Source organism: Rhinolophus sinicus, chromosome 1 (genome assembly GCF_057876585.1).
Source record: "Rhinolophus sinicus isolate RSI-liver-muscle chromosome 1, RSI-T2T, whole genome shotgun sequence".
Classification (NCBI taxonomy): Eukaryota; Metazoa; Chordata; class Mammalia; order Chiroptera; family Rhinolophidae; genus Rhinolophus; species Rhinolophus sinicus.
In genome coordinates, this window is record NC_142501.1 from 107,755,663 (window position 1) to 107,781,995 (window position 26,333).

The window sequence follows — 26,333 nt, forward strand, 5'->3', positions numbered from 1 at the left end:
GTTGTTGGTGGATCCCAACTGAAAATTATTTTAATGCAACTTGGTTTCCAGTTTCCTTATTTTAATGTGCTATATAGCATCATATTGTTGAATATCTGGGAGCCAGGGGCTCTGGGGGAAACCTGATTTATTGGAAATAAAAATGTAAAGAAATGCTTCATTTGCGTTTTATTGCGCTCTTCAAGCCACTTCATAGACACTCTCAAGTTTTTAATCACAATCGCTTAGCAACTCTGTACCCTCTGTCACTACACAACAGTGGCACAGCGCCAGTCACACAATCACTGGGAACCGCACTTCACAGAAGTAGATTGAGAGACTCAAGGTCACACGTGGCACCAAGGCAGGAAGCTGTCACAGACTCCCATGTCAAGCTAACCACAGACACACAATTTTTTTCTAAATTGTTTACAATGTCAACTTCTCCAGATAAACAAAGGGGACCACTTCAGTGGCAATATAACACCCTCTTGAGTCACCCAAACCCTGAAAATTTTCACAGAATACGAACCTTTGGGAGGTGTGAGATTGACTCCATTTTTAAGGCACCATTGTACTGGTAAGATGCCCAAAGAGTCTGCATGGCACAGCATTGAGATTTTACTAGGTTCTGGTCTTAGATCGTCAATAGTCACTTGAAAAAAATGATTGTTAAAAACCTGAAAGAAAAAAAAAGAAACAGAGCCAAGAGTTAATTCCTTGCAATTCCATATAACACTCATATGAAATATTGGCACTGCTTCCAGACACAATAAATATATTTCATCAAAATGGTTTGACCACAGACGGGCATTTCAGTGCATATTACTAGACTGATCCAGGTACTAAGATGTTAAGAGTTGATCACTGTGGTCCTATTGATGGAAAGTAAATGAGTAGGTAGAATACACAGGAGACAGAGAAGGAAAAGGAAACCCATAATCATAGCTGAAAGAAAAACAAACTAATGAAGACAGACAGACAAACACTAGCCCGGGGAAAAGCCAAGATGTACTCCGAAAGGTCAAACTGCTTTCTCCATGTCCACAGCAGGGACCCAATCACCACACCAGGTCTGGCTGGGAGATTTCTGCTGTCATCGTGCGTCACGTTGGCCTGAATGCCCCACCCTCCAGACCAAGAGGAAATCATTCACGCCAGGCATGTCCCAACTCGGGGTTCTCAGTCTAACACCTCACTCTGTTGTCCGTTTGTCCAATCCGTGTATTGTTCCCAAGATACAGCCTGAAAGTCAGTGCTGCTGGGATGTTTCCCCAACCACTCGGCTGAAAGAAGAGGCTCCTGCACTGTGCCCCCAAAGCATCAGGCTGTATCTCTGCACTAAAAATGCTTCTTTTTTCCTGTAGACTGATACCACATCTTTCTCCCCGGAACAGATGTTAAGTCCCTTGAGGACAATGGCCTTTTCATTATTCCCACAATGCAGAGAAAATGCTTTGTACATAGGAACTGGATAATCATCCACTGCATGGGGGGGGGGGGGGGAGTCCATAAAGAAACAGGAAGAAGGCATGCTGATGGAAAAAGCAGGGTGCAAAAATCAAGTAGACCCCAAGAGGAAAAAAGCACGATGGACTTAAAGAGCCAAGTACGTGAAACAGGTCAGAGAATAAAGAGCATTTCCCAACTTGACAGAACTCAGCCAGTCTTTCTCAGGAAACCCTGATACTCTTCCTAAGGTAAAATTCTGGCTCCTTCATTTACAAAATATTTTCTGAAAGCAACCTAGTTCAAAGCTAAGCAGGAGAGTAAACTCACTTCTGCCCTTCTCCATGTTAATTTCAGTAAACAGACAGAATTCTGCTGCCTGAGCTTTGACTTTGAAAATGGATTTTAAGGAGCAAAGGATCAAGCATCACCCTCCCAGGGAGGCCTTGGCCTGACAGGCCTGTTTCCCTCCTTCCTCCAGGCCAACCCTCCATTAGTCCCTTTCCTGATGCATCTTTCTCCTTCACATTTAACATGTAACATACTCTATTCATTTACGTACTACTTCCGAGAAAAGTGAAATAAGTTTTTCCAAACCCATCAGGACCTGTATTCCCAAATGGTTCAGAAACACTGGTGCATTTGGTCCAGAACACACAGGTCTCAAACTAAAGCCTAGCAGTCAACCAGCTTGCCCAAGACTGGACAGCTCAGAGTTAGCAGAAATAGAAACAGAACCCAAGACTTGAAATTCTAGGCTTCTTTGCTTTAAACAATGAGATATGTTTCACTGTCAATATCTCACTCTGTTTTGGAACGCCTAAAATATAGTCCGCTGTACTACTAAAGGTTGGGCATTTAGTACTGGATCTGCTGGCTATACACGCTTGTTGGCTCTCTGGTCTATTTGTTTTAATGTTTATTTATTTCTTCAACAGTCATGCCATCAAGAAAAGTCCCACAGAAAATAAAAATGAAATTTTCATTATGATGAGTAATAATAGCACAGTGAATTATATTCTCAAACATAATATTCTAAAGCATTTTCCAATGTTAAGAGAAACACATTTAATTATCAGTATCTCCTACGTTAAGAATATTCTGATACTTCATTACATGCGGAGAGTTTTGAACCTGAAGTGTTCATCCAATTTCATGCGTTATACAAGACCTGGATAACAAGAGGAGGAGGGGTAATAGGAAAAGAATGACTTAAGTATTTTATCTTTGGTGCAAAGAGTAAGAAAAACGAAAATGAAAAAGTATCTTAAAAACCACAGAAAATATAATTCCCACCCCCACCTCTAATACGATTTCTTCAAAGAGAAAAGTGTGTATGTATTATGAAAACCAACTACGGCCACTGGCAGTCTACCCAACGTGATGAAGATATTTGGGCTGAAACTAATTGTAATTAGCATATCACATTCTAATGTTATATATTACAATCATTCAAAGTCATAAAAAATGTGACTAAGCCCATCTGCACTTCTGTTTAGCCTTTTAAAAACAAATTCCAGGTGAAGCTAATACTATAGCGTCTTACAGTAAGGATAAGGTGATAATATACCTAGATAAAAGGGGATTGCTTTATCACCGATGCTGAACAAAGGGGAATGTTGGTCAGGTTTCCATAATATGTAACTCTTTAGTTTTGTACAAATGTACAACAACTGGAATGCACAGTAAAGAACCCTGAAGGCCATTTCAAATAAAAAGTTTTTTAATGGATGGTGTATGAACTTGAGAGCATTCATTTCAACCCTAAGATTATCATTCAAAGCATAAGTCAATATTTTTGTCTCATATGTAGTTATTCTTTAAATAAATTATTTTAATTGTTATAAAAATAATTAATGTTCATTAAAGAAAAAAATATTTCAAAAAAAGAAAAAGATATTTCATTATCATAACCATTTTCCATATTCTGTAATACATTGTTGCCACTATATTTCTCAAATTTTACCAAATTATAAATTTAAGAAAAGCACGACTCAAGTAATTTTAAAACACTCATCACTGCATTAACAAATCCAGTCTCTTTCAGAAAAGGGAAATTAAAATGAAATTAACTTTTTTTTAAAAGTATCTTCAACTTTATAAAATTTGGAAATCAATCTGTGACATCCAAAAGGATCATATTCTAAGACCATGTATTGGGGGTCATACATTTCATATCACTGTTCTCTGATTGAAAAGTCCTGCCCCAACTCGCTTCTGGGGTCCCCCAGGAGTGTGACAGTAGCTATTAAGGACACATCTAATCATACCCCAAATACAGTTGAGACATTCTGCCATGTGAAGTAACATCAAAGAAACTTCTTTGTTTTTACATCCAAGGTCAAATAGATCCTTATAATAAGGACAGAAGAATAAACAGACTCAATTGGTTTCTTCATATTAATTGTGTGGCTATTTCTTTGAAAAAGCACCTCGTTGATCAAGACTCTCCGAAAAAATGCACAAAGTAGTCTTTTCAGTGAGCTGCCTACAATAGTGAAAGACAAAATCCTAGGGAGATAAACAATCAAGTTTTTCAAATATTTGAAAATCAAAATACAAATTCTTTCTCTCTTCCTCTTGGATCACAAATTTTAAGATAGACCGTTTCTCCACAGAAACCAATCACAGTCTGATCAGCACAGCTGATAAATGTCTCCAAAACAGGAAAGCGAATGAAGGGTGGCAATAAATGTAAAATCAGAGGTATCCCGTTGAATCATGAAAGCGTCCCTTTTAGCTTAAGAACGATACCCCAAACCACTGCAGTGACCACCTGCTCTACCTTGAGATCACCATCTTCACATAAACAGTATTTTCATTTTAAAAGTTATACATGCACAGCGAGCCCATGGAAAACTCAGCAACTTGCATGGCTTTCAAGGGAAAACGATGCACTTCCATTTTCTCTTCAGTGGTTGTGTTGGAAATAAAGTGTGTTGAATAATTCACTGGATTTTGATTCCACTTGGAGGGCTGGCCTTTGGCAAAACTGGTGAAGTGCATCTTCTGTTCACTACCGCATACCGCAGCACTTTGTGAGAAACAAACTCAAACTTCAGTTCCGTTTACACTCCATCAGGTAGCAAGGGTAAGGTGACTCCACATCTCCCTTTGATCCCCAAATGCCTGTGGAATTTGTTTTCTAGGAAGAAGGCAACTGTGATCGAAGGTCTGGGTGAAAGGAGGTATTTTACTGAGCATTTACACTGTGCCAGGCACTTCATACCTGAGTCCTTAGTCACCTCAATGACATGACGTGGACTGTGTAACACCTACTGTATCAACATACAAACTAAGGTTCTTAGAATATACGTAATTTATTCAGCTAGTCTTTAGCAAAGTTGGGTGGGATTTACCGGCAAAGCCAGTTCTTGAGACTAAAACATTCTGCCCCAAGCGAATTAAAACATTAAACATTACTTGAGTGGTCATAAGGAGACCTGGGTTTGGATCTACACACTTCCACTTTTGAACTTTTAATGAAGTTCTCCATAAAATGCACGAAAGGCCATTAACTAAAATGGACATTGGCTAGGAGCGCTAAGTTTATTGGTTTCCTCCATCTAAAGAAATAAAATTAAGGTAGAAACACGTACTTTAGAAGTCACCACAGGTTACTTCATTGAGATTTCTTTGATGGGGAAGGGAAATTATAATCTTAAAAGCCTAACAGACCATAACAAAAATGCCTTTACATGAAAAAGTAATTTCATTTTAAATCCGCAAATCCCAGAAGCATGTTTCCTTTAGTCAATGAAAGCAGATAATGAAAAGAAGCAGAGAGCTGACACCCTGGAGACGGGACTTGGCTTTTCACCATTTCCAGGTATTTTCGAAATATAAATAGATTACACGAACTACGGGTGCAGAGGGAGCAAGTTCACAGCTGTAAACTCAGTTGTGCGTTGCACTTTCCTCCAAGTCACTCACGGACACGAGTGTCTACACTGCAGTGTCAGAAGACAAGTGAAATTCACCCCACCCGTCACAAGAGAAGACATCTGGTTAGATGAGCTCTATGCTCCCAGCAATAAAGAGAGAGCTTACAATGGTACTGGACAGGAGAGGAGGCAATCGGCCTTCTTTACTCGGCATTGTGTTGCAACAGTCCTTGTACGCGCATATTTCAGCAGAAAGACTTATCTGATCCACGCTGGAGGCTGACGTGAAGAACGAGGGAAGGAAACTCACCTTGGTCACTGATGCAGGACAGAGATGAAAAGGCTCACTCATATTCACTGTTTCTAGCTTCATCCCAACTGTGAAGAAATGGCTTCGCAAATCTGCATGATCCTGCAGGAAAAAAAGGAGACAGATACTGAAGGCGCCGGTTTTGTCAATTAACTCCGTAACTGTCTGGATTCTGCTGTACCTTGAACATTTTATTGGGCAGCTGAAATCGGACTGAAATAATGAACCCTCCCCGTTTCAAATTTCTAATTATTGCAAGATACTGCAGATTTAATTATTTTCTGCGAGCTAAATTGCCTTTCCAAGAGAGCGCAGGCATCCTTCGTGGCCATGCTTAAATTTACACAAAGCAGAAAATTCACATCACACTGCTTTGATCTTCCCAGCTGAAGCACAGCAGAGTAATAGAGGCAACTAGTCATCTAAAACACAGCGGGAACATCTTCAGAAAACGTGGCCTCTTGCCACTGGAGTTACTTCACAGGGCTTGAGTGAGTACCTTGTGGGTGATACAGCTTGTCCCCGCCTCCCGTGTCTAAGTGCACACAGCTTATCAGTTATTGGTGGCAAGCCGGTGATCTAGGAGATGTGTGCACACAAGGGTCTGAAACAGCCCTGCAGACGATCAGCACTCGGGTCCTGCTCAATAAAGATTAGCGATGCTCCCCGCCCCACCCCACCCCATTTAATAGGTGTCCGGCAGTTTTATAACCAGCTTACAGCAACCTTATGTGTGTGAGATGGAGCTTTTCTGTCTTCTCGAGAAAACAAATTTCAATATCCACTTCAGCTCTATAGCAATAGATGAAGCTGGCTGGACTCGGGATACCAGGATTTATCTTGCTGAGATGGAGGTCACCTCATAACTCACAGTCTGTATAAATAGTACTGGATGAATAAATGTATTCGCCGCTTGCCCCTGAGGACGGAAGAACTACAAACAAATCCTGCTATTTCTAACTACATCAATGGGGTAAGAAGTAGAAAAATACCTGGGGAGCCATTACTTTTCTTTTATCTGCAAATCTCACGTGGATTTTTAATTAATTCCATGATGCCTTTCTGCATCCAATTCTGAGGCCCATGCAGAGCCTTGCCGGGCTGTGCCTGCTGCCCCCCACCACAAGAGCTGGTCAATGAGTCGGTGCACATACGACACAGCCCCAGAGAAGAAGAACTGCTTATACAACTCTCTGCCGCTCCTGCTTTACCAGAGGAGGTACAGAATCTAACTGCCTAGAGAACCACAAAAAACGCTCTCAGGTCTCACATCGCCACAGCAGTCTGCAAAGGTCTCCACATCCACTGGATGCACAGTAAGTGTTGGGTCTGGTGCAGGCAACAGTGCCCTGTCTGAGGATGGGGACGATCAGAATGAGAAGGGATGTGGTCAGAGTGCAGTGGCTCAGGTGACAGAAATTCACTGAAAGAACTGGCCTGTCCTGAACCTTTATATCAATGACTTCCTTAAGAACTTAAACTCAATGTTTTATAACTATTATATATGCATCAGGAAAAGCACAAGAAAATATTCTTAGGTGCCAGAGATGATTTTCGTTTCTTATACTGAAAATAAAGTGTTTATTTTTAAAGGTGGCTGGGGAAGATAGGACCAGGAAAGGAATTTAGAAAAGCAACAGTATAGAGAGTTAATGCATTTTAACACACATCAACCATGTGACCAAGGCAGAAAGCCAGAAAACTCAGATGCTGAGGCAAAAACAGTAAACCAAAATTGACTGACATTGGAATTAAAGACTGAAAGTTAATGTTCCTATGAGGCGTCAATGCCCCCCAGTTTCTCACTATCAGTGGGAACTGAGGCATGTGAATGGATTTGGCAGATAAATATTCTTCCCTTTTAAGCACAAAACCCTTTGACTTTTGGGGGGGGGGAAGAGGAATTTTTCTAAAATTGTAATGTAATAAAACTTAGCCTAAATATACTCAGCAAGTTTAAGCAGTCGTTATTAGATTGTCTGACAAGACAGAAAGGTCCTCAGGTACTAATGACACATTTGTAACTCTAATAAACGGCCCAGATGAACGTAATATTTTCACAGACCTTCTCCTCTGCTATAGGTTGCCCCTCCTTGCTACCGCGTTCCCTCTCGTTCCTCACAGGCTAAGCGTTCTTGAGATGTGGTTCACCCATAGTAGGAAACCTGGAATTTCTTCCCGGCTGCCTTGATCACCAGAGCTCCCCTTGTCATTTCCATCTCTCCCCTGTTCTCCTATTGGTTTCTCCTCGTGTCCTCTGTCGGGGTGTCCCGACAGCATTCTGGGCTTCTGGTCTACCTTACTCCCCTCTTGATTTCAGCTTGTGTGCCCATGCTCTACTCCATATACTTTGGTACCGACCTTTGCTCTCTGAGGAGAATCAGCTTTCTAAGTCGGGTTGATCCATGATCCCAGGCCCTTTCTATGTCCCAGGCTCTCAGGTTGACCTTAACCACTGACTTGAAGCCTCTAACCAAGTCTATTCTCTATCTATGCTCCAAGCCCTATGGGAAGGTCTCCCAATCACAATTCCCAATGCTGTGTTGAAATCTGTGGCTCCCAGGAATCCTACACCAATAGCTTTCCTTTAACTGCTGCCTTATTTGATTCAAAGTTGTCTAGTGGGACCTGGCAATGGCTGCCTTTCCTTAGAAATAAAGCATAAAGGATTAGGACAGCAATTGGTTCCTTACATAACCTTCTCCTTTCAGAGCTGCGGACTCTATTATAAACGCTTATCATTAATGATTTCAGTGTATTCTGCATCAAATGATCTCTCTAGGTGAAGAGGGGATCGCTTTGTGCAGCTATCACTCGCTCGCTTCTTCCTTTCCTGGAATATCTGTGTACTTGTTTGTCAACCACTGAATACCTTTCTCTCTCTCTCGATCTCTCTGCTCATCCATAAAAAATACCATTCACATCAAAACCGTACATGGCCTTACGTAAGATGAAAATAAAATCTTAATGACATTAATATTTTTAAACACTGAAGGTATTATTGACAATATTTTATCCTCATGTCATTAAAATATTTTTAAACAATTTAAAAATAATGCTTAGTGAGCAAAGGCTTCAAAACAGTTTTCTCTTTCTCAATGAATGCTCAGATTTCCTACGTCTTAAATTATTTCTATAAGGTTTCAACTGCAAGCACACAAATTTCTTACTTGTGGCAATGCATCTGTTTTAGTTCCACACTGTGTGAAAACTCTTAAACTCTCTTATTTAATATATTGGAAAAAGAAGCCAGGCATTTTAAGAGGTAGCTGCATCCAAACACAGGTGTTTATAATATATTCTGGTCCCAAATATCCATGTCTATCTAAAATCTCCTATTAAACTTGAACTCTAAATTTCAGAAATGAACTTGGACTAAATCTGCTAGTTCAATGCTTCTGTTATTCATGAACGATGATGTCAGAACATTTTTACTACAGAGACAGGATAATATTTTCTAAAAGGGCTTCCCATTGAATCCTCTGGCCATCAGAGACCTTTAAAAAACACAACAGGTAGCCATGTGCAATACTTTCTAGTCAAAGCCAAAGTCTCTCATTTATGTTATGCAGTTCATCCAAGAGAGACCCCAATAAGTGTTTATCGAATTAAGCTGACGAAACATAAAAACTGGATGATTTCTTGACATCCATTCCAATTCTGTGTTCTATCATTTATTCAATAAGCATGCATTAGAAACCTCTGAGGTACCAACCACATATGAATAGTAGGCTACCAAATGGTGCACAGAACACACACACACACACACACACACACACACACACACACACACGCAAATTACTACATTCATCAGATGGAGGATGAAAAGACAAACCAAGAATAGCTATGGAAGATCCAGGCTTAGAAGAAATGTCAGCATGAATATTTTTACTTGCAGCATATAAAAATTATTATCATTCTGATGATGGCAGTCCAAAAATTCATAGGCGTGAATCTTAATTTAAAATATAAAAAGCATGTGACTTAGTATGATAAAGAAAAAGATTCGGGGAAGGTGGCACGGTAATTTGGTTAGGGAGACTGGATCTTAAGTACCGATTGAGGCATTTGAGTTTTCTCTAAAAAGCGAAAGGAGTCATTTAGACACTCTAAAAAATAAATCTTTTTTTTGTAAGCAAAGAATTCAACACCAGTAAATTTCCAAATAAGCCAATACACAGACCTTCTCAGCTCGTAAGTGTGTGTATCTATGTACATCCATATTAGTATACGAGAGAAGGTACAGATTTGTTTTCTCATCAAAAACAAGCGTAATCACCCTGTTAATGCAAGTATATGCATTCATTTATACCAACACCAGCTAATCATCCTCTATGTAAGAGAGAGAGAGCTGCTGGCCCCTGAAGATGATTCACAAAACCAATTATCTACTGAGAGATGATGGAAAATTCACTATGGTTTGGAAGCTACATTCTGGCCTTTGCAAAAGCTCTAGAGAATCACTCACACCTCACAATTACTGGATCAAGAATGATGTTATTCCTGAAATCAGGAGGGACTGCTAAGTCTTCAGTACATTTGCAAATGTGCTGTCGCATTCAAGAAATACTGTTTATTTAAATGTCTGGAGTCCAGTGAAGTTGCATACAGAAAAACTCCATTGAGGAAATGCTGGCAATGTTGTTCCCATCGACATTCATAGTTACAACTTTTATTTTTTGCCCTGAAGTAGTTTTATATTGATCAGAAGTAAAATACCATTTATTTCACTGGAGGACTGTTTTACCAGCCTCCCCTTAAAAAAAAAAAAATCGCTCTTCAGGGAACCTTATTTTCAGTCGATTGACAATGTACAAGAGATTATGCATCCATCAACTTCAGTTTTCCACTCAGGTTTCATCAGTTTTATTCACTCCAGAACCCAAGTAGCTCTCACATTGTCCTGCTGAGATACTGTGACTCTGCACCGAGAATAACTAGCTTTGGTATAGAATATCAAAACAGGTAGAAACAATAACAATTAACATACTATAAACACGTGTAAGCCTTTTGCTTGTATTATCATTTTTCCCTCACAAAAGACTATTGGGCAGTACCCATCTCACAGTGAGGAAATTAAGACACAGAGAAGTAAAGTTACCTAAGCAAAGACACAGAGCTACCATAAGGAACCAGGATCAAATCCCAGTGGTCTGACTCTAAGTCATGAATAAATATCAAATTATAGGACACACTGGGAAGCAAAGACCAAAAAGAAGCACTTACATTGTTTTTATTGCTAATTAGTAACCAAACAAACTAAACCTTTATGACCTACAGGCTCCCCCAATTTTTATTTCCAAGACAGATATTGCCAAGTTAAAAAGTGATAGTTCTTAATACTGCTCATTTTTTTACTTAAAAGCTCCCACTTTTGCTGTTAATTCATAACACTTTTCAATGGCTTATGAAATAAGTGTATCAGAGAGAATTCCGACACTAACAACTGTCCGCAAAATGTTTTACACAAAGTCAGTCACCATCTTCATCAGCAATAGACGAATAGTTTTTACAAACAGATTGTGTGTGCCTGTTAAGCAATGAAGACTGAAGAAAAGTGTGCAGCAAAATGCTCATGATGCTTAAGTCAACCTTCATCAATACCTGCTTTCTCATAACGTGATCAGTGTTAATCCAGGCAGGTTAATCTGAGAAATGCAGTGAATCTAGAAAGTGTTCCTGGCTGCAAAGGCCACGTAAGTGTCAATCTGTGGGTAGTATTGTAAATACTGTGATAAATATGAAATATAACGCTGGCAAAGAAGTTGGGACAAACCACGATCTGTTTGGTCATTTTGGCTTTACAGTCTGGCTCACGTCTCACTTTGTTTCACCAATGAAACAGGTCGAGAAGATGAGACCATCTCAGGGTACACACTGGTGACCTACTGCTTCAGACATTAGCCTCTGATGAAATGTTTGCCTTTGAAGGCATGGCCATGGCTGGAAGAAGGCACCAGCTGATTCTGGAAGAATCAAACATAGTTATTAAAGAAACACTACTGAACAGAGCTGCCTTAGTCATCCATGAGTAAGCACCAACCGAAACTTGAAAGTGACAAATCTTCAGGGGAAAAAACCGGAGTTCTTTATAAAAGAGACAAAGGGCTATGAGCATTCATTTACAGGAGATGAAGAGTATTACTGAATGAAAGACGGAAAAAAGAAAGAACATTCGGTCATTTTAGGTTCCGCTCTCTCCCACATGCCTACTTGAGCATAACTCCCCTCTTGCCATCTACTTTAGGGGCTTGAAAGAACTGTACATTGTACTCTGATAACTTAGTATGTGACTATCACGGACTCCCAAAATGCTTCCTGTCATCCCTGCTTCATTAGATAAATGCACCTCACACGATCTCAAAATATGAAGAATGTGGCACAGGGGAGAGTGAGTTCAAACTAATTAACACAACACAATGAAAATGCCCTCGGTGGGGATTTTAATGGAAGAAGAGCAGCAAATCATTCCTTGTGTGGAAACCAAAGTCTTCGCCTGAGTCCCACAACCAAAGGCTCCAGGAATTTCCCTTCGGGGTGGCAATCTGAGCATCACTCTTTCTTTTTTGGCTCTTTCCTTTTGCTTATGTTGTAATGAAATAAAATGGACAACAAATAGATATGCAATGCAGCCCTCCTCCACATTTTTTTTAAAGTACCAAACCCATTTACTGCATCATAGTTACACGAAGGTATGGCCAGTATAATTTTGTCAGTTCCCAACATGCCAGTTTTGGGTCCACAGGGGACTCCAACGTTGAATCTTTTCAAAGGCCTCAATTAATTTGCATAATTTCTAAGAATAGGCTTCAGTGAAGTGAAAGGAAGGTTTTAATTAGTAGTACATTCAAATTGATATATAATGAACTATACTTTAATTCCTTTATCTCTATCAACATAATACGTCATGCTAAAACCCAGATCCAATGCAATTCATCACAGTTTTCCTCTCTTTGTTTTATCAGTGATCTAGTGCTCATATGTTCATTAGAAAATTACTCTCATATTAGTTTCATCTAAAATTGGACATTAGGATGCCAGCATTTATTAAGGCAACATCATTAGTACATTTCAATTCCGCTGTACTGAATTAAATTTAGCCAATGAAATATTTATAACAAAAAATGCAATAAAAGATCTGTAAGCTGAACACTCTTAAGCATTTCCATTTTTTACTTATAGCCAAAAATAGCAGTTTTATCTACTAGTTGTGCATTAAATCAAGTTCAAAACTAGTAATGAGGAAATGTAGTGCCATATACTTCATCCTGAAGCACAAGGGTTTATTACATGGCAATTATAGTAGGCCTATTTCACAGGAAGTCCAAAAACTGGTCCATTAGGTAGTTTAAAAGAAAATAGAGTTGCTGAGAATATCTTTCATTGATTAACATTTAGCACCATAAAAGCATGTGTAAGTGGCAAGAAATGCCACCCTACAGTGCCACTGTGAAAAAAAAACAAGGCTGATTTTGTGTGTTTAGGTAAACAGTGGTTACACTGTCTTTTCTCACCCTTAATTCTCTCCCAATAAGTGAGAGAACCTTCTGGTGTTTCCACAGCAACGCTCTAAACCATCTCAGTGCTGCTGGCTGAAGAAGAACTTGGGGGCCACTTGGTGGGTCAGCTTTCCTCCCAGCCTCACACCCCACTGACAGAATGTGGTGGACAGAATCATAGCTGCCTGCCCCTTCTGCTGAGAGCCCCAAATGCAACTAAACTGTTGTCATGGAAACATGACCAACAGCCCTACATCCACTCATGTAGATACCACCCTTCACAGAAAGAAGGAAGAGCTGGTGAAGGAAGAGCAAACTCCCCCACAAAGCAGGCTGACTGGGTTCTCACCTTCCCAGACGTGGACAGCGGCTACTGGAACACAGGAAGCTGATACCCTCCCAACCATGTTCTGTCACAGGGGGAGGATTCCAAACTGGAAAGTGCCCACTGCCAACCAGCCTGGCACAGATCTCAGAACAGTTCAGGTCTCAGTGCCTTCCTCAAACCCCACTGTCCTCGCTTCCACTGGTCCACCTGTTTCCAGGTGAGAGGATTCATCCACCTCACCAGAGTTTCTCCACCTCAGCACTGCTGGCATGTGGGGGCCAGAGAATTTGAATGCGGGACCTGTCCTGTGCATTGTAGGATGTTTATGGCCACATCTTTGACCTCTCCCTACTAGACGCCAGTAGCACCCCCTAGCTATGACCATCAAAGCCTCCAGACATTGCCCAACATCCCCTGAGGGGCAAGTTCAATCCAATTGAGAACCATATGCTCAAAACACTGGCAGAGCTTCTACCAAAAGCAAACGAGTAATGAGTCAGTCAGCATCTGCCAGTTCCTACACTTCCTTGGTAGGCAGCACTTCACACTCTCAGCATTCATTCTCTGGTTCTTTGTTACAATAATACTTGGCTCAGCCTTGAAATATCCTAGTTTACCTCCAAAAACTGTACAAAGCAATGGGGGAAAAATAACCTTGACCTTGGCATTCAGATAGACTTGCATTTGGGTCCTGGTTCCAGCACAGGCTCTGTATGAGGTAGGAAGGACAGTAACTTCTCTGGGCCTCGAGTGTACAGTAAGACTAGTACTGCCCACCACACCAGCTGATGGTGAGACTAACAGGGCTACGTATGCAGACTGCCCAGTCCAACGTCTCACCCTGCCATGCTCAGGAATTAGAAGCGATCAACAGTGCTACTGGAGCAATGGTCCACAGGAGAATGAGGTGGGAGTTCGTGCAAACTACCTATGGCTTGTTGGCATGTTTGTTTTGTTTTTACTCTGCCCCTGTATGCTATTCTCAAGGGTCTGGAAGGGTTAATATATATGCCAAAGATATTTCAAAGGTGTGTAACTCACGACACGAGAACAAGGACTTATGTCAGCTACGCCTAGCTCGTTATACCCTCAATGACGGACCTGCCGCCTCCAGGAATCACTGGGTGCTCAAGAAACCACTGAGGTCCGGTGATTGGATGAATTTGTGCAAAACGGCAAGTGAAATGACTAAATTTCCCAAGCTACCTTGTAAACTGGAGGTATGTGTGCTATGCATGCGTGTGTTTACTTTCAGAAAAATCTAGACCTTAGGGAAAAATTCATTCCTGTCAGGGTCTAGATATGTCACCGGCAACTGCAAGAGTGCCATGATATACTGTTATGCGAGAGTTTATCTGACTTGTTTACGCTGGTCCTTCTCATTATAAATGGGGCTGGAGACAAAACTAGAAGCAGATTTTAACCTTACCCTTGACTTTCACGCCATCAAGACAAGGAAACTCAGTGTAGAATGGCTCTCCATGGACATGAAAAGAGAAAACACAGGACTAAAGGGTTCCCATGCTTTTATTTACATCCCAACTATACACACACCCTCAGGTGCCTTTCCTGGGGCAGCAGGGAGTGCATTGAAAGTCGGGGTTCAGTAACACAGAAGCTTTGGTGTGCTGGGGCCTATCACACATGGTCCTTGTTTTCCATTAGCTCTGAAAGCTCTGGAGACCTAAAGGACTTAACTTCTCTTTACATCACTTTCCCTACTTAGATTCTGTGATTTGCAAACTCCTGTCGAGGAAAGGTACTGTGGAGATTAAAGAATGAGCTAACCCACAAACGACCTGTGTGTGTTTTTAGGGGGCAAAACCCGCCTCCCACCAATTTTATTGTGGTTTACTATCACATCCTCCAATGAAGAATTATAATCAAGTTTTAATTATTCTCATTAATGGAGACTAGCATAGAACAATCTGTAACAACTAAAATATGATGCCACAATCACTTTGAAATGTTTCTGTTTTGTAAAGAAGAGATTCATGCCCCCCGCCCCATATCCCAACACCAATTACACTAAGTTCATGCTAATATAATCTTGCCTTCCATGGCACTACAGGAACTGGTGAGAGCCAGAATAATCAGCGGCTCCCAGAAGCCATTTGGGAATGAGCAATCACAGACCAGATAACCAGAAGTTGACTACATTCTTACACTCTTCATGTTTAGAATTCAAAGCGAGTTGCTGTCTAGCAGACTGCAGGCAGCAGTGTTCAGGCCCCTGAGATCAAGCCACCGTTAGAACAAACTCTTTATATGTCGGGGCTTTGCGATTTTTATAGCTACGTTTGTTGTTTGACCAAAGTCGCCCTCTTTAGTATGTCTCTTATAAGATTTTCTCCAAGGCTCATCGACACGAGATGCACCCCTTCCCCCCAGTCCTCTTTCAGTTATGTAATTCATGGGCTTCGATTCCAGAGCCCAGAACACACAAAGAATAACCACAGACAAGCTGTCTCCCTCTCCCTTCTATAAGGTGCAAAGGCCAGATATTCCATAAGCTTCTCCGTGATTTCTCGTCCCAGAGAGAGACTGTTTCACGAAACTCTCCCAGTCTTTAAAGACACGAGGACGGCACTGGAGGGACCGGGGCCCTACCCTTGCAGAGCTTATGCTTTGCAGGCCTAGGTGTGTGGCGAAGTCTGGGCCACGGCATAGAAAACTCAGAAGGTACGTCAGCAATGCTGACAGGATCACAGGCTGATAAGAAAACGACCTACAATCTCAGGAGGCAGCCTTTCTTTAAAAGAACTCTTAGAGTCCAAGTTGATGAGAAGGAAATACCAATCACGTGACACACCAACAGTGACTGATCAATGATTTGGTATCAGACTCACTGTCAGGTGGAACTGACCAGGAATGTCAGGCCAAAAAAATTAAGTTCTCTCCTTACATAGGGAGCCTAAAGCAAATCTGAGAGAATATAAGTATCCTACCTGAAGGCCAAACTTAGCTACGAATTTTTTTTATTGTTGCTGCATTTAGCTGCCGAACAAGAGAAAAAGAAACCGGTCACCATGGAAACCGCAACTTCACAATCTATCGTGAGAGAACAGCTCGCTTCCTTTCTTACCCCTTTGGCTGTACCAGATGGAATGAGAGAGAAAAGCCCTCCTCTCTTTGCCACATGTGACATTCTCTCTCTGGCCTTCCACTGAGGTCTCAGATGCAAAAATACAGAAGAGATTCCCTCCTAAGGGTTAAAGCTACCATCACACTGACAGGTACATAATTCCAAGCTGAAAAAAACTAAAGAAATAACAAGACATGGAATCTTCAGTGCATAACGAGCATTGCCTGAACACTCCTCACAGGGAAGAAATACGTGCCCAGAATGCCCATCTTTCTTTAAGTTTGTTTGCTTGTGTTAAAAGAAATAATAATGATGACCACATCCGGCATCTTTATCAATTAGCCTTCTCTCAGCTGCCCCTTCCTTTTCTTTATTAAAAATTAACCTGTGAGGAAAGGGAGACGCAGTGAACAAAGTATGACAGTCACAGCTTGAAACCAGACCAAACTAGATTTAACTCACTGATTTGTCCTTACCAAAAGTCCTTTATTTACAGATCTCAAGGCTGCCTTTTAACTCCTACCTGGTACACATACATAATTCTGGATCCGTTTAACAGATAACCTATGTCAGAGACTACAGAAACTGAGCTGTGGGAGGGGCACCAAGAACTGCATATTTTGTCCAAGTTCTAGACCAGCTACACTTCCCATCCTCTGGGAGTCCTGATGAAGCAAACAACTCAGTTATCACGTCCTTGGCTCCCTTTAACCTCCACCACAGCCATCAGCTTTCACTGGGAACTGGTCGGGGAGGCAAGAATGCAACATAGCAAGCGTCCCGGGGATCTATCTCCCATCGAAAAACACATCTCTCTTCAGCTCCCAATAAACAGAAGTAACCAGGAAGCACTGGGTCATCGCTGCCTAACAACATCTCGTATACTCACAGTGACAATGCGTACCTGTGCACTGTGGGTGTGATATTAGGAACGGCAACACGACGGAGTGTGGAGTGTGACAACAGACCGACTAGAAGGCGGCCCAGCCATTTAGTGCCAGGGCTCCCTCTTCCGTCCTCAAGCCCCATGTATCTCCACAGATCTACCTGTCTGATGAAGAAACAATACGTAACACCACAGCACCTTAGAATCCAGTATCATAAAGACCCAGAGAGACAGTCAACGCCAGACACACAGAGAAGAAAAACAGCCCGCACACAACACAGGTGAGGCTATGTTAGTCTTCTCTGTGACCGTTTTCAGCAAGAAGCAAACATTGACACGGCAAGTTCATGAGCAGTGGGATTGCACAGAACGTGGTTTTCTTTCATGCTGAGACGTTTTCTTAATTTCAGTTCATCCCTAATATTCTTCTCAGTGCTCTCAGCTATCTCCTGTTCTCAGCCACAATCTGACCTGGGCTATTTTTGGCTGGGTGTGAATGGACCGTGCTCTAACAACTGAGTCCTTTCTCTCCTTTCTAGACATAGTCACCCAACCACTCACAGATTTACTTCACTGAAGTTACACTGATGACCTCCCCTGAGCTGTTATTCTTCTAGGTTGATTTTTGTACTTATTTCTTCACCAATCCATTCAAGAACTTTTACTGAGTGCTTACTGTGTGTGCCAGGCACTGTTCACGGCCCTGGAGGTGGATCAGACATAAAAATAAACAATCTGCTCTTAGAGAGCTTACATTCTAGCAAAGGGAAACAAATCAGATGCAAAAAATAAGACCTAGCTGGACAAGCAGTTCTAATGCGTCTTTTGGAGCAAAAATTAATATAAGACCTGGTCTTATTTTACTATAAGACCTGGTATAATATAATATAATATAATATAATATAATATAATATAATATAATATAATATAATATAATATAATATAATATAATATAATATATAATAATACAATATAATATAATAATATAAATATATAAGACCGGGTCTTACAGTAACTTTTGCTCCAAAAGACACATTAGAGCTGACTGTCCAGCTGGGTCTTATTTTTGGGGAAACATGGTATGAAGAAAAATAAAGCAGGGGATGATGACAGGGAGATGGTGGTGAAAAGTGCTATTTTTGACTTTAAGGGATGGGGGAGGTCTGAGGAAGAGGAGGGAGGAAGCCATGCAGGCATCTGGGGTGGGGGGGTGGGGGCACCTTAGTGTTGGAGGGACAGCAGGAAGCCAGGGTGGAGCAGAGCATATGAGGGCCTGGATCTGAGCGGCAGATGGGTGAAGGAACTGGCCATGCAGGACCCTGGACAGCAAACCCCGAGTGGATGACAGGCCACCAGAGTTACAAGTGAAAGAATGACTTGGTCTGAATTTTGTTTCAAAAGAATCACTCTGGCTGCTCTCTGAGAACACACTGTAGGGGAGCAATGATTATAAGCCGGGAAAAAAGTTCCCAAACGAATGCAACACTCCAGGAGAGAGAGATGGCAACTTGGACTAGGGTGGTGGTGACACACGAAGAGAAGAGTGATGAATTGGGGATAGATTTTGAAGGTAGAGCCAACAGGCTCTGTTGATGGACTAAATGGATTAACATGGCAGATCTGAGACTACGGTCCTTAGAAAGGGCTTGCTTACAGGGTTAGCCCTAGCTGATATCTGGGAGCAGCTGATAAACAGTACCCTACACTGATATAATTTTTTTTCCTAAATATGAGACTGGCCCACTGTGCTGAGGCTGTTTGCATAAACCACATGGTTGATACGGAAACCCCTAGTTTCCTTCTGGGGGTCTGGAATTCGGGTACATGCTAGGCAGAGGATGCCTATGTGGTCAGCCTCCAATAAAAACCCCGGGTACTGAGTCTCTAATGAGCTTCCCTGGCAGACAACGCTTAGCATGCGTTGTCACAACTCACTGCAGGAGGAATTCAGAGTCTCCCGTGGGACACACCAGGAGAGGACTCTTGCAAGCTTGTGCATAGATTTCTAGAAATCGTCCCATGTGGCTTTTCCCTGTGCTGAGGTTGCTTTATGTCCTTCTGCTATAATTAAATGTGACTGCGAGTGTAACAACACCTGAGTCCTGAGAGCCCTGGTGAATTACCAAACCTGGGGCAGATTTGGGGACCCTGACAAAGAGGTGAATGTGAGAGAGAGCCTGCAAAGAGGGAGCCAGGATTTCTGAGCTCGAGTCTCAGCTCTTTATTCTTCCCTTCACTCTACTGCAAACCTCTAAGTAGCTTATTTGAGACTTCAGAGATACTGAGATTGTAAACTTTGTTTTTTAATGACAAACAAAAGTTCAAACTATAGGGAGGAAATATGAATGAGGAGGTGAAGCACAGAGGAAGTTTAGGGCAGTGAAAATACTCTGTATGACACTACAATGGTGGATGTACGTCATTTGTGCAAGCTGACAGGATATATAACACCAACAGGGAGCCTTAATGAAAACTATGGACTTTGGATGAAAATGAGGTGTCAGTGTCGGGTCATCGATTCTAACAAAGGTTCAGCTCTCGTGGGGGATGCTGAGAGAATGGGGAGCCTGTGTGTGTGTGGGAAATCTCTGTACCTTCCCCTTAATTCTTCTTTGAACCTAAAATTGCTCCAAAAAGTAAAATCTATTTTTTTAAAAATGTCAAACAATTTCACTTCTTTAAGGGATAAAAAATGGTTCATGGAGTTTAGTGATATTTCAAATAATGTTCTTTCCTTGAAATTCAAGGTGTGGTCATGAATGAAGGAAGCTGGAGGGCGTGTTCTCCCCAGGCTACATAGCTGTCTAAGGGAAACATGCTTTGCTTCAATTAACTGGCACACTGGGAACTGCTGCTTCATATTTGTAGATTTGATATTTGCAAACAAGTGGGGTCACAGATGTAGATTATAATTTAAAAGAACTGCAGAGAATGAAAAGCAACAGTAATTACAGACGGCTTATGAATGTCTGCCATACGAAAAAGTACATTAATTGTAGTTAGATGCTTAATTTTGAGTCTCTCTTGGCCCTATTTTTAATATTTAACAAAATTCCCCCATACCGATTCGTTGTATCTTAGTGAATATTTAAAGTGAAGTAGAAACCCGAAATAGTATAGGAATCGCTGGCTAAAAAAACTGAATGAGTCCTGTAATCACTCCATTTTTTGATAATAGAAACAAACAGAGAAAGCCATCCTCGTAATTCTTTATGAAGACATAAGTAAAAGGCTTTTGCTGAAACTGGGTTATTTGACTTTGATAATGGGACGTGTCCTAAGTTAATCAAATGATGGCTTACAAAGGTTACATCATAAGTAAAAAAAAGAAAGCCAGGGAGATACCATGCAGATACGCAGTAAAGTCACCTCTATGTACTTACTAGTTTTCAAGAGTAAATTAGTATTACTATATGAATTGTTTGGGCAGTCTAGTAGGTCTCTAAATAATGAAGCTGGCTTTCAGGGGAAAAAAATTATTTCATCATTTTTCAATAAAATGCTTTTTTCTTTTTATCTCCTTCACTTTGGTACCCAGTTCATTAATTACTTATCTTTCAATTGGAGGTACATTTTGAAGATTATCTGCATTTTCCAAATAAGGGAAACCAGAATTCCCAGGAAAACATGGTATCCAAAAGCCATTCAGAGTTCTCTCAAATCCCAGGTGAATGAGTTTGCTTTTATACTGTTACTGTTTGGACGCATGATAGGAGGGGAATATGAGCTGTGTTGGGTTGCAGACATAATTTACAGACATAACTACACAGATACCAATGTGGAAACACATTCTGCAAAGTGACAAACACTGCAGCAGCATGAGATTCATCCCATCAAAACACCCATTTTATCTAAAGTGCAAAAATAATAAAAAGAATTGCTTTGAAATATTTCCCATCTCTGTCCATTAAATGTGCTTAGCTTTGACTTTAGTCTTGGAACAACTGAAATTTTCCATAACAACATACATCTAGGATGATTCGCAGATGAATCCAAACGTATATACCTTTGACCAGAATGAAAGCAACAAACATAAGTTTGCCTGCTGTGATTTTCAAATAGTAGTAACAGAGGGAATTAAGTTCTATTTTTTGCACCCTGGAGAATACCGCTCGCTGATTACTTCTAAAAACTTGAGAGGGACAGAAAATGTCTCGTTTTTATGAAGTGAAGCAGAGTTCAAGAGAGTTTGAACCTTATCCCATATGCCCTCCCCACCCTACCCCATGTAATTTCTCTGCACTGAATTAGCTCTGTGTAAGTAGAATAACTCAGTGGAGAATACTATGACATGGTATCTTCAATTACTGTACACACAGGAAATGTGGTTGCACTGGGCTGAATAGCCCTAAAAATCCATGACCATCTAGAACCAGTGAAAGTGACCTGACTTGGGCACGAGTCTTTGCAGATGTCATCAAGTTAAGCTGAGATCCTACTGCATTATCATGCATGGGCCCAAATCGAATGATCAGTGTCGCTACCAGTAGAGGGACATTTGGACAGACGCGCAGAGAGAAAGTCATGTGAACATGAAGGCAGGGACTAGAGTTACAAGCCACCAGCCAAGAGATGCTAAGGTGAGCAGGCCACCACCAGAAGCTAGGACAGACTCACCACAGTGTTTCTCCCTCAGCTCTCAGAGGGGGCGGGGCCTGGCTGACACCTTCATTTTAACTTCTAGCCTCCAAAACTATGGCAGAATAAACTTCTGTTGTTTTAAGCCACCCAGTTTGTGGTAATTTATTACAGCAACTTAGGAAATGAATACAGTGATTATTTTCATGATTTCAAAATTAAGTGTATAAATGTTCACTCCATACAAAGCAAGGTTAAGAAATGAAAACTGCCCATTTCTTTTCCACCAAATGAAAATAAGAGAAAACAAGTACAAAAGTACCACACAAGCTTTAAGAAAACATAATTTTCAATTCAACCAATGTTTTATACATGAAGTGCCTATTCCTTGTGGTAGGCCCTATGAAAAAACAGAAAATATGCAGTATCTACTCTTAAAGCAACTATTAAGTATGAATAAAATATTGAGTACGATGATAATTCTCAGGTACACCGTCAAAATAATCGGCTAAATTAGAACAGACAGACGTTTAAGTGAGGGAAGAAGGTAATTGTATTTTGTGAAAATGTAAACAAATTATTAAACCCTAGAATCAGGTCAACAGGCGTTTGCAGAGAGTAGCTATTGAATAAATGTTTAAATAAATTAGTGAAATTTCAATCAAAAATATATTAGTGTTATTAATGTTTATACCTTTTGAGGCTTAATATTCACAGTTCTAAATAATGAGTCTGCATAGCCAATTAATCCATAACTATAGTAACTCGAACTTTTTTAATTCAAGGAGTTAAATACATATGTCCATTCAAGACTCAATTCATTTGACAAATATTTGTTGAGTACTACTACAGCCTAGAAGTTATGTTCGGTTCAATAATTCAACAATGAACCAGAACGACCTGGTCCCTGTCCTCCTGGAGCTTCAAAGTTGGGCAAAAAGAGAAGGATGCTGCACAAAGGATGAAGTACAAGTGTGACCTGGGTGACAAGGAAGAACAGAGGGCACCCAAGCAAGCCCAACCTCCTCTTGGCCAGGGACAGAGGCCAGAGGTCCAGGGAAGGGCTCTTTTAGAGGATTTCTATCTGCAGTTGAAGAATGAGTAGGAATTTAACAGTAAGAACAAAACAGGTACAAAGGGCATCTGAAACATGGAGGAGGGCTTGGCACATCTGAACAACAGAAGACTGCATGGCCAAGTCACACTGAGCTCAGTGCGTCCTGAGAGGACGTGGAGTTTTACCCTATAGTTCCAACTACAAAATTTTTAAAATTAGGAGTACCCGATGAAATTGGCAGACTAAAAATCCACATTAATTTTACCTCTTCCTAAACTCTATCCAGAAGTACAGTAAAGAGATTTTTTAAAAGACAAACCCACCCAACAGCAACAAAGGTATGGAAGCTAAAATGCAAAGGAACAAGTACTAACTCAATATAGTCAACAGAATGAAATCCTAAACCTTCAGTGGAAAAGCTGAGAACCCAGTGAAGAATGCAGCAGCATCAGAACCCAGTAACATCAGGTATGCAGGTATGTTTGAATCTAGGGGTGAATGTAAGTGGATAAAATAAGGGGGTTGGGAACTGTTTGGGAAGCAGTTAAGACTCCCAGACACCCTCTCTTACCCCATTCTGTAAAGCCACTGACCTCCCCCAATCTCTCTGAAGAACATAAACAGATGGTCTCTGGTCTGTGGGTGTGGTATGTATCACTCAGCCTAGGACACTGGCAGCCGGACCTTGAACCCCAGGTGGGAAGTTTTAAAACTCACCATGGGAAATCAGCTAAAGACAGAAAACCACCCTACAAAGAAGTAGCCCTCCAAGGTGACCTTCACTGACCAGCCCTGCCCACAGCTCTCTAATCCCCCATTTTACCCAAGAACAGACAGTCAAGGATTTTCAGATATTTGAGGAAAGCCTCTAAGAAAAACAACAGAACCCAAAAGTAATGTGGAGGAAACAAATCATCCAGAGACCAAAAAACTTAAATCAATAATTCCAAAAAGATAAATCCATGTTTCTATGCCGTAAGAACAGGAGGCTATAAACGGAGTATTCAGAGAAGAAACACCAAACAAGTGCCCATAGAACACATGCCAGCACAAATAAATCAAGGAAACTTCTGACTATAGAGCAAACAGACAAGGAAAATAAAAAAAATAAAAAAATTGGGAAGAAAAAGAAAAAATTTTAAAGCTAGCCCAGCAGTTACCATACCCACATATTCACAGATCAAGAAAGTAAAAGAGAGAAGAGAGGTAGAAGACATCATTTTAAACAACTATCCCCAAAATTAAAGGCATAAGTTACAGATGCCCAAAGTAACCAGCATTACGGAAGAAGAGAGATGCCCATCAAGGCATACCATTGTGAAATCTCAGAACAGTGGAGAAAAAGAGAATATAAGATTCCAGAGAAGGAAAGAAAAGAAATGGGAGCAATACCTCCAAATGCCTGAAAAAAGTGACAGCTAACCTAGAATTCTATACCCAAACAACTGTCAATGAAGCATGAGGGTGGAACAAAGATGGCACTCGAAATGAGAAGAAATGCTGTAGGCCGCCATCACTAAGATGGCTTCTCACCTCTCATCACCTTTATCACCTGAGAACAGAATGCCAAAGCAAGTCAGATAAAGACTGTAAACAACATCTGGCTCATTTTGACCACACACTGAACAAGTTCCGGTCCCTGCTCTTGGCCCAGCTGCCTGGAGCAGAGGAGAACATTCGATTCAATGCAAGAAATGTGCCTGGGGCTGTTCCTCGAACTGGAGTAAAGCCATAAACGCTGAAAACATAAACCAACCGATTCCTGTCCATCTTTCTAAGGGCTGTCCAGTACCTGCAGTTCATGCTACAACTTTGGCAGATGACCTGACTATGATCCCTATTATTCTTAAGAGCTCTCAGCTCATGACTTTACCTACCCAGTTCTCTTGCAGACTCTGAAGAAAAGTGAAGCCAGCTGATGACCCAGACACCGTTCAGCCATCTTCCCCTCCAAAGAGCAGAAAAATGGCCTCTCCTAAAATAATTAGGATTGTGCTTGCTTCTTATTTTGTCAAAAGCAAATAAATTTAGGAAAACATACACAAGTGGTAATACTACAAGGAGAAGTGAGGAAATGATTATCGCCGAAGTTAAGGTACCGGTGACCATGGCAGAACCAGGAGACAGGATCAGGGGACGGTAAGTGGAAGACTTCTAAGGGATGGGCAACTTCTCATGTCTAGACAGCAGGGTGGGGACTTGTCTTCTCACTATAGTGCTTTTTAAAATCCTCACATGTACGATATATTTCCAAACAAAAATTATTTTTCTCAAGGGTGAGGGACACAATCAGATTTGTACATTTAAAATATTGTTAAGGCCACTGTGAAGACAGTGATGGGGGTGGACAGGATGAAGAGGCAGTGTAGCCAGACAGGTTACAGAAGATTAAACGCTGCTTTTCTTTATTATTATTGGTTTTTATAGGAGGAGGATATTATGGGGAAAGGGAGGGAGGGGGAAGGAGAGAGGAGTGAGAAGAATTTGGTCAGTTAGCAAAAACAAACAAAATACCCAAGATAATGTTTCTTGTGAATGATCACTGTTGCTAACAACCTATTATATTTATACTGTTCCTCGACTTAAAGGAACAGTAAGCTTAAAATACTGTAAAAGCCATCACTGCATTACTCTTCAGAACGCAATTATATAACTAGTTTCAAAAGAGGTCTTTATAAGCCCAACATCACCAGCCAGGAAAGTGCTACACAAAGGAAGCTCCAGGATTTGCCATGACGGGTTAAAATGCCGAGTGAGGACTTCTGCATAAATAAAATTCAGGACGCCAATGCCCCCAGCCCAAGCCTTAAGCTCATATCTCACGTGGTACCTAAACACCATTTTAATTTCACCTCCTGTATGAAACCGCCACAGCGTTGCAGAAATGTGTCCTCTCAGGACTAGAAAGTTTATGTCAATCATTTGCAATCACATTCAGCATTCGAGCAAATGAACGGGGTGGTGCGGCTTTCCCACATATTTGGGTTCCAAATAAGAACGGTTTTATGATTTCCTCTGGCCTGAATGGATCATTCCAGTCCAGAACTTAATATGCTCCTTTATGTAAGTTTTAAGCATAATTTTTTAAGTGTTAAGAACCTGGCGATTCATTTCAGTGGTGGTATGTTTCTTCCATATTCTATTATTAGCAGTTAAAATAAGGTCTAATACCCAATAGTTACTCATACAAGTTTCTTGAGGCATCAAGGAAACTGAACCATCGAGAAAAGCATCATGTTCTATTATTTTTACCAAACAAATACCAAAAATAGATTTCC

At 40.9% G+C, this 26,333-nt stretch overlaps 1 protein-coding gene across 4 annotated transcripts in view; it reads right to left on the bottom strand.

Moving 5' to 3' along the window:
* SFMBT2 (Scm like with four mbt domains 2) overlaps nucleotides 1-26,333 on the bottom strand; it is a 200,199-nt gene that overhangs the window by 68,766 nt on the left and 105,100 nt on the right. For all 4 annotated transcript variants that reach the window (XM_019738252.3, XM_019738251.3, XM_019738253.3 and 1 more), the window contains 2 exons: nucleotides 5,623-5,724; nucleotides 512-659 (listed from right to left, as the gene is read on the bottom strand). In XM_019738252.3, coding sequence (XP_019593811.2) covers nucleotides 512-659; nucleotides 5,623-5,724 — 250 coding nt within the window. The remainder of the gene's footprint in view (nucleotides 1-511; nucleotides 660-5,622; nucleotides 5,725-26,333) is intronic.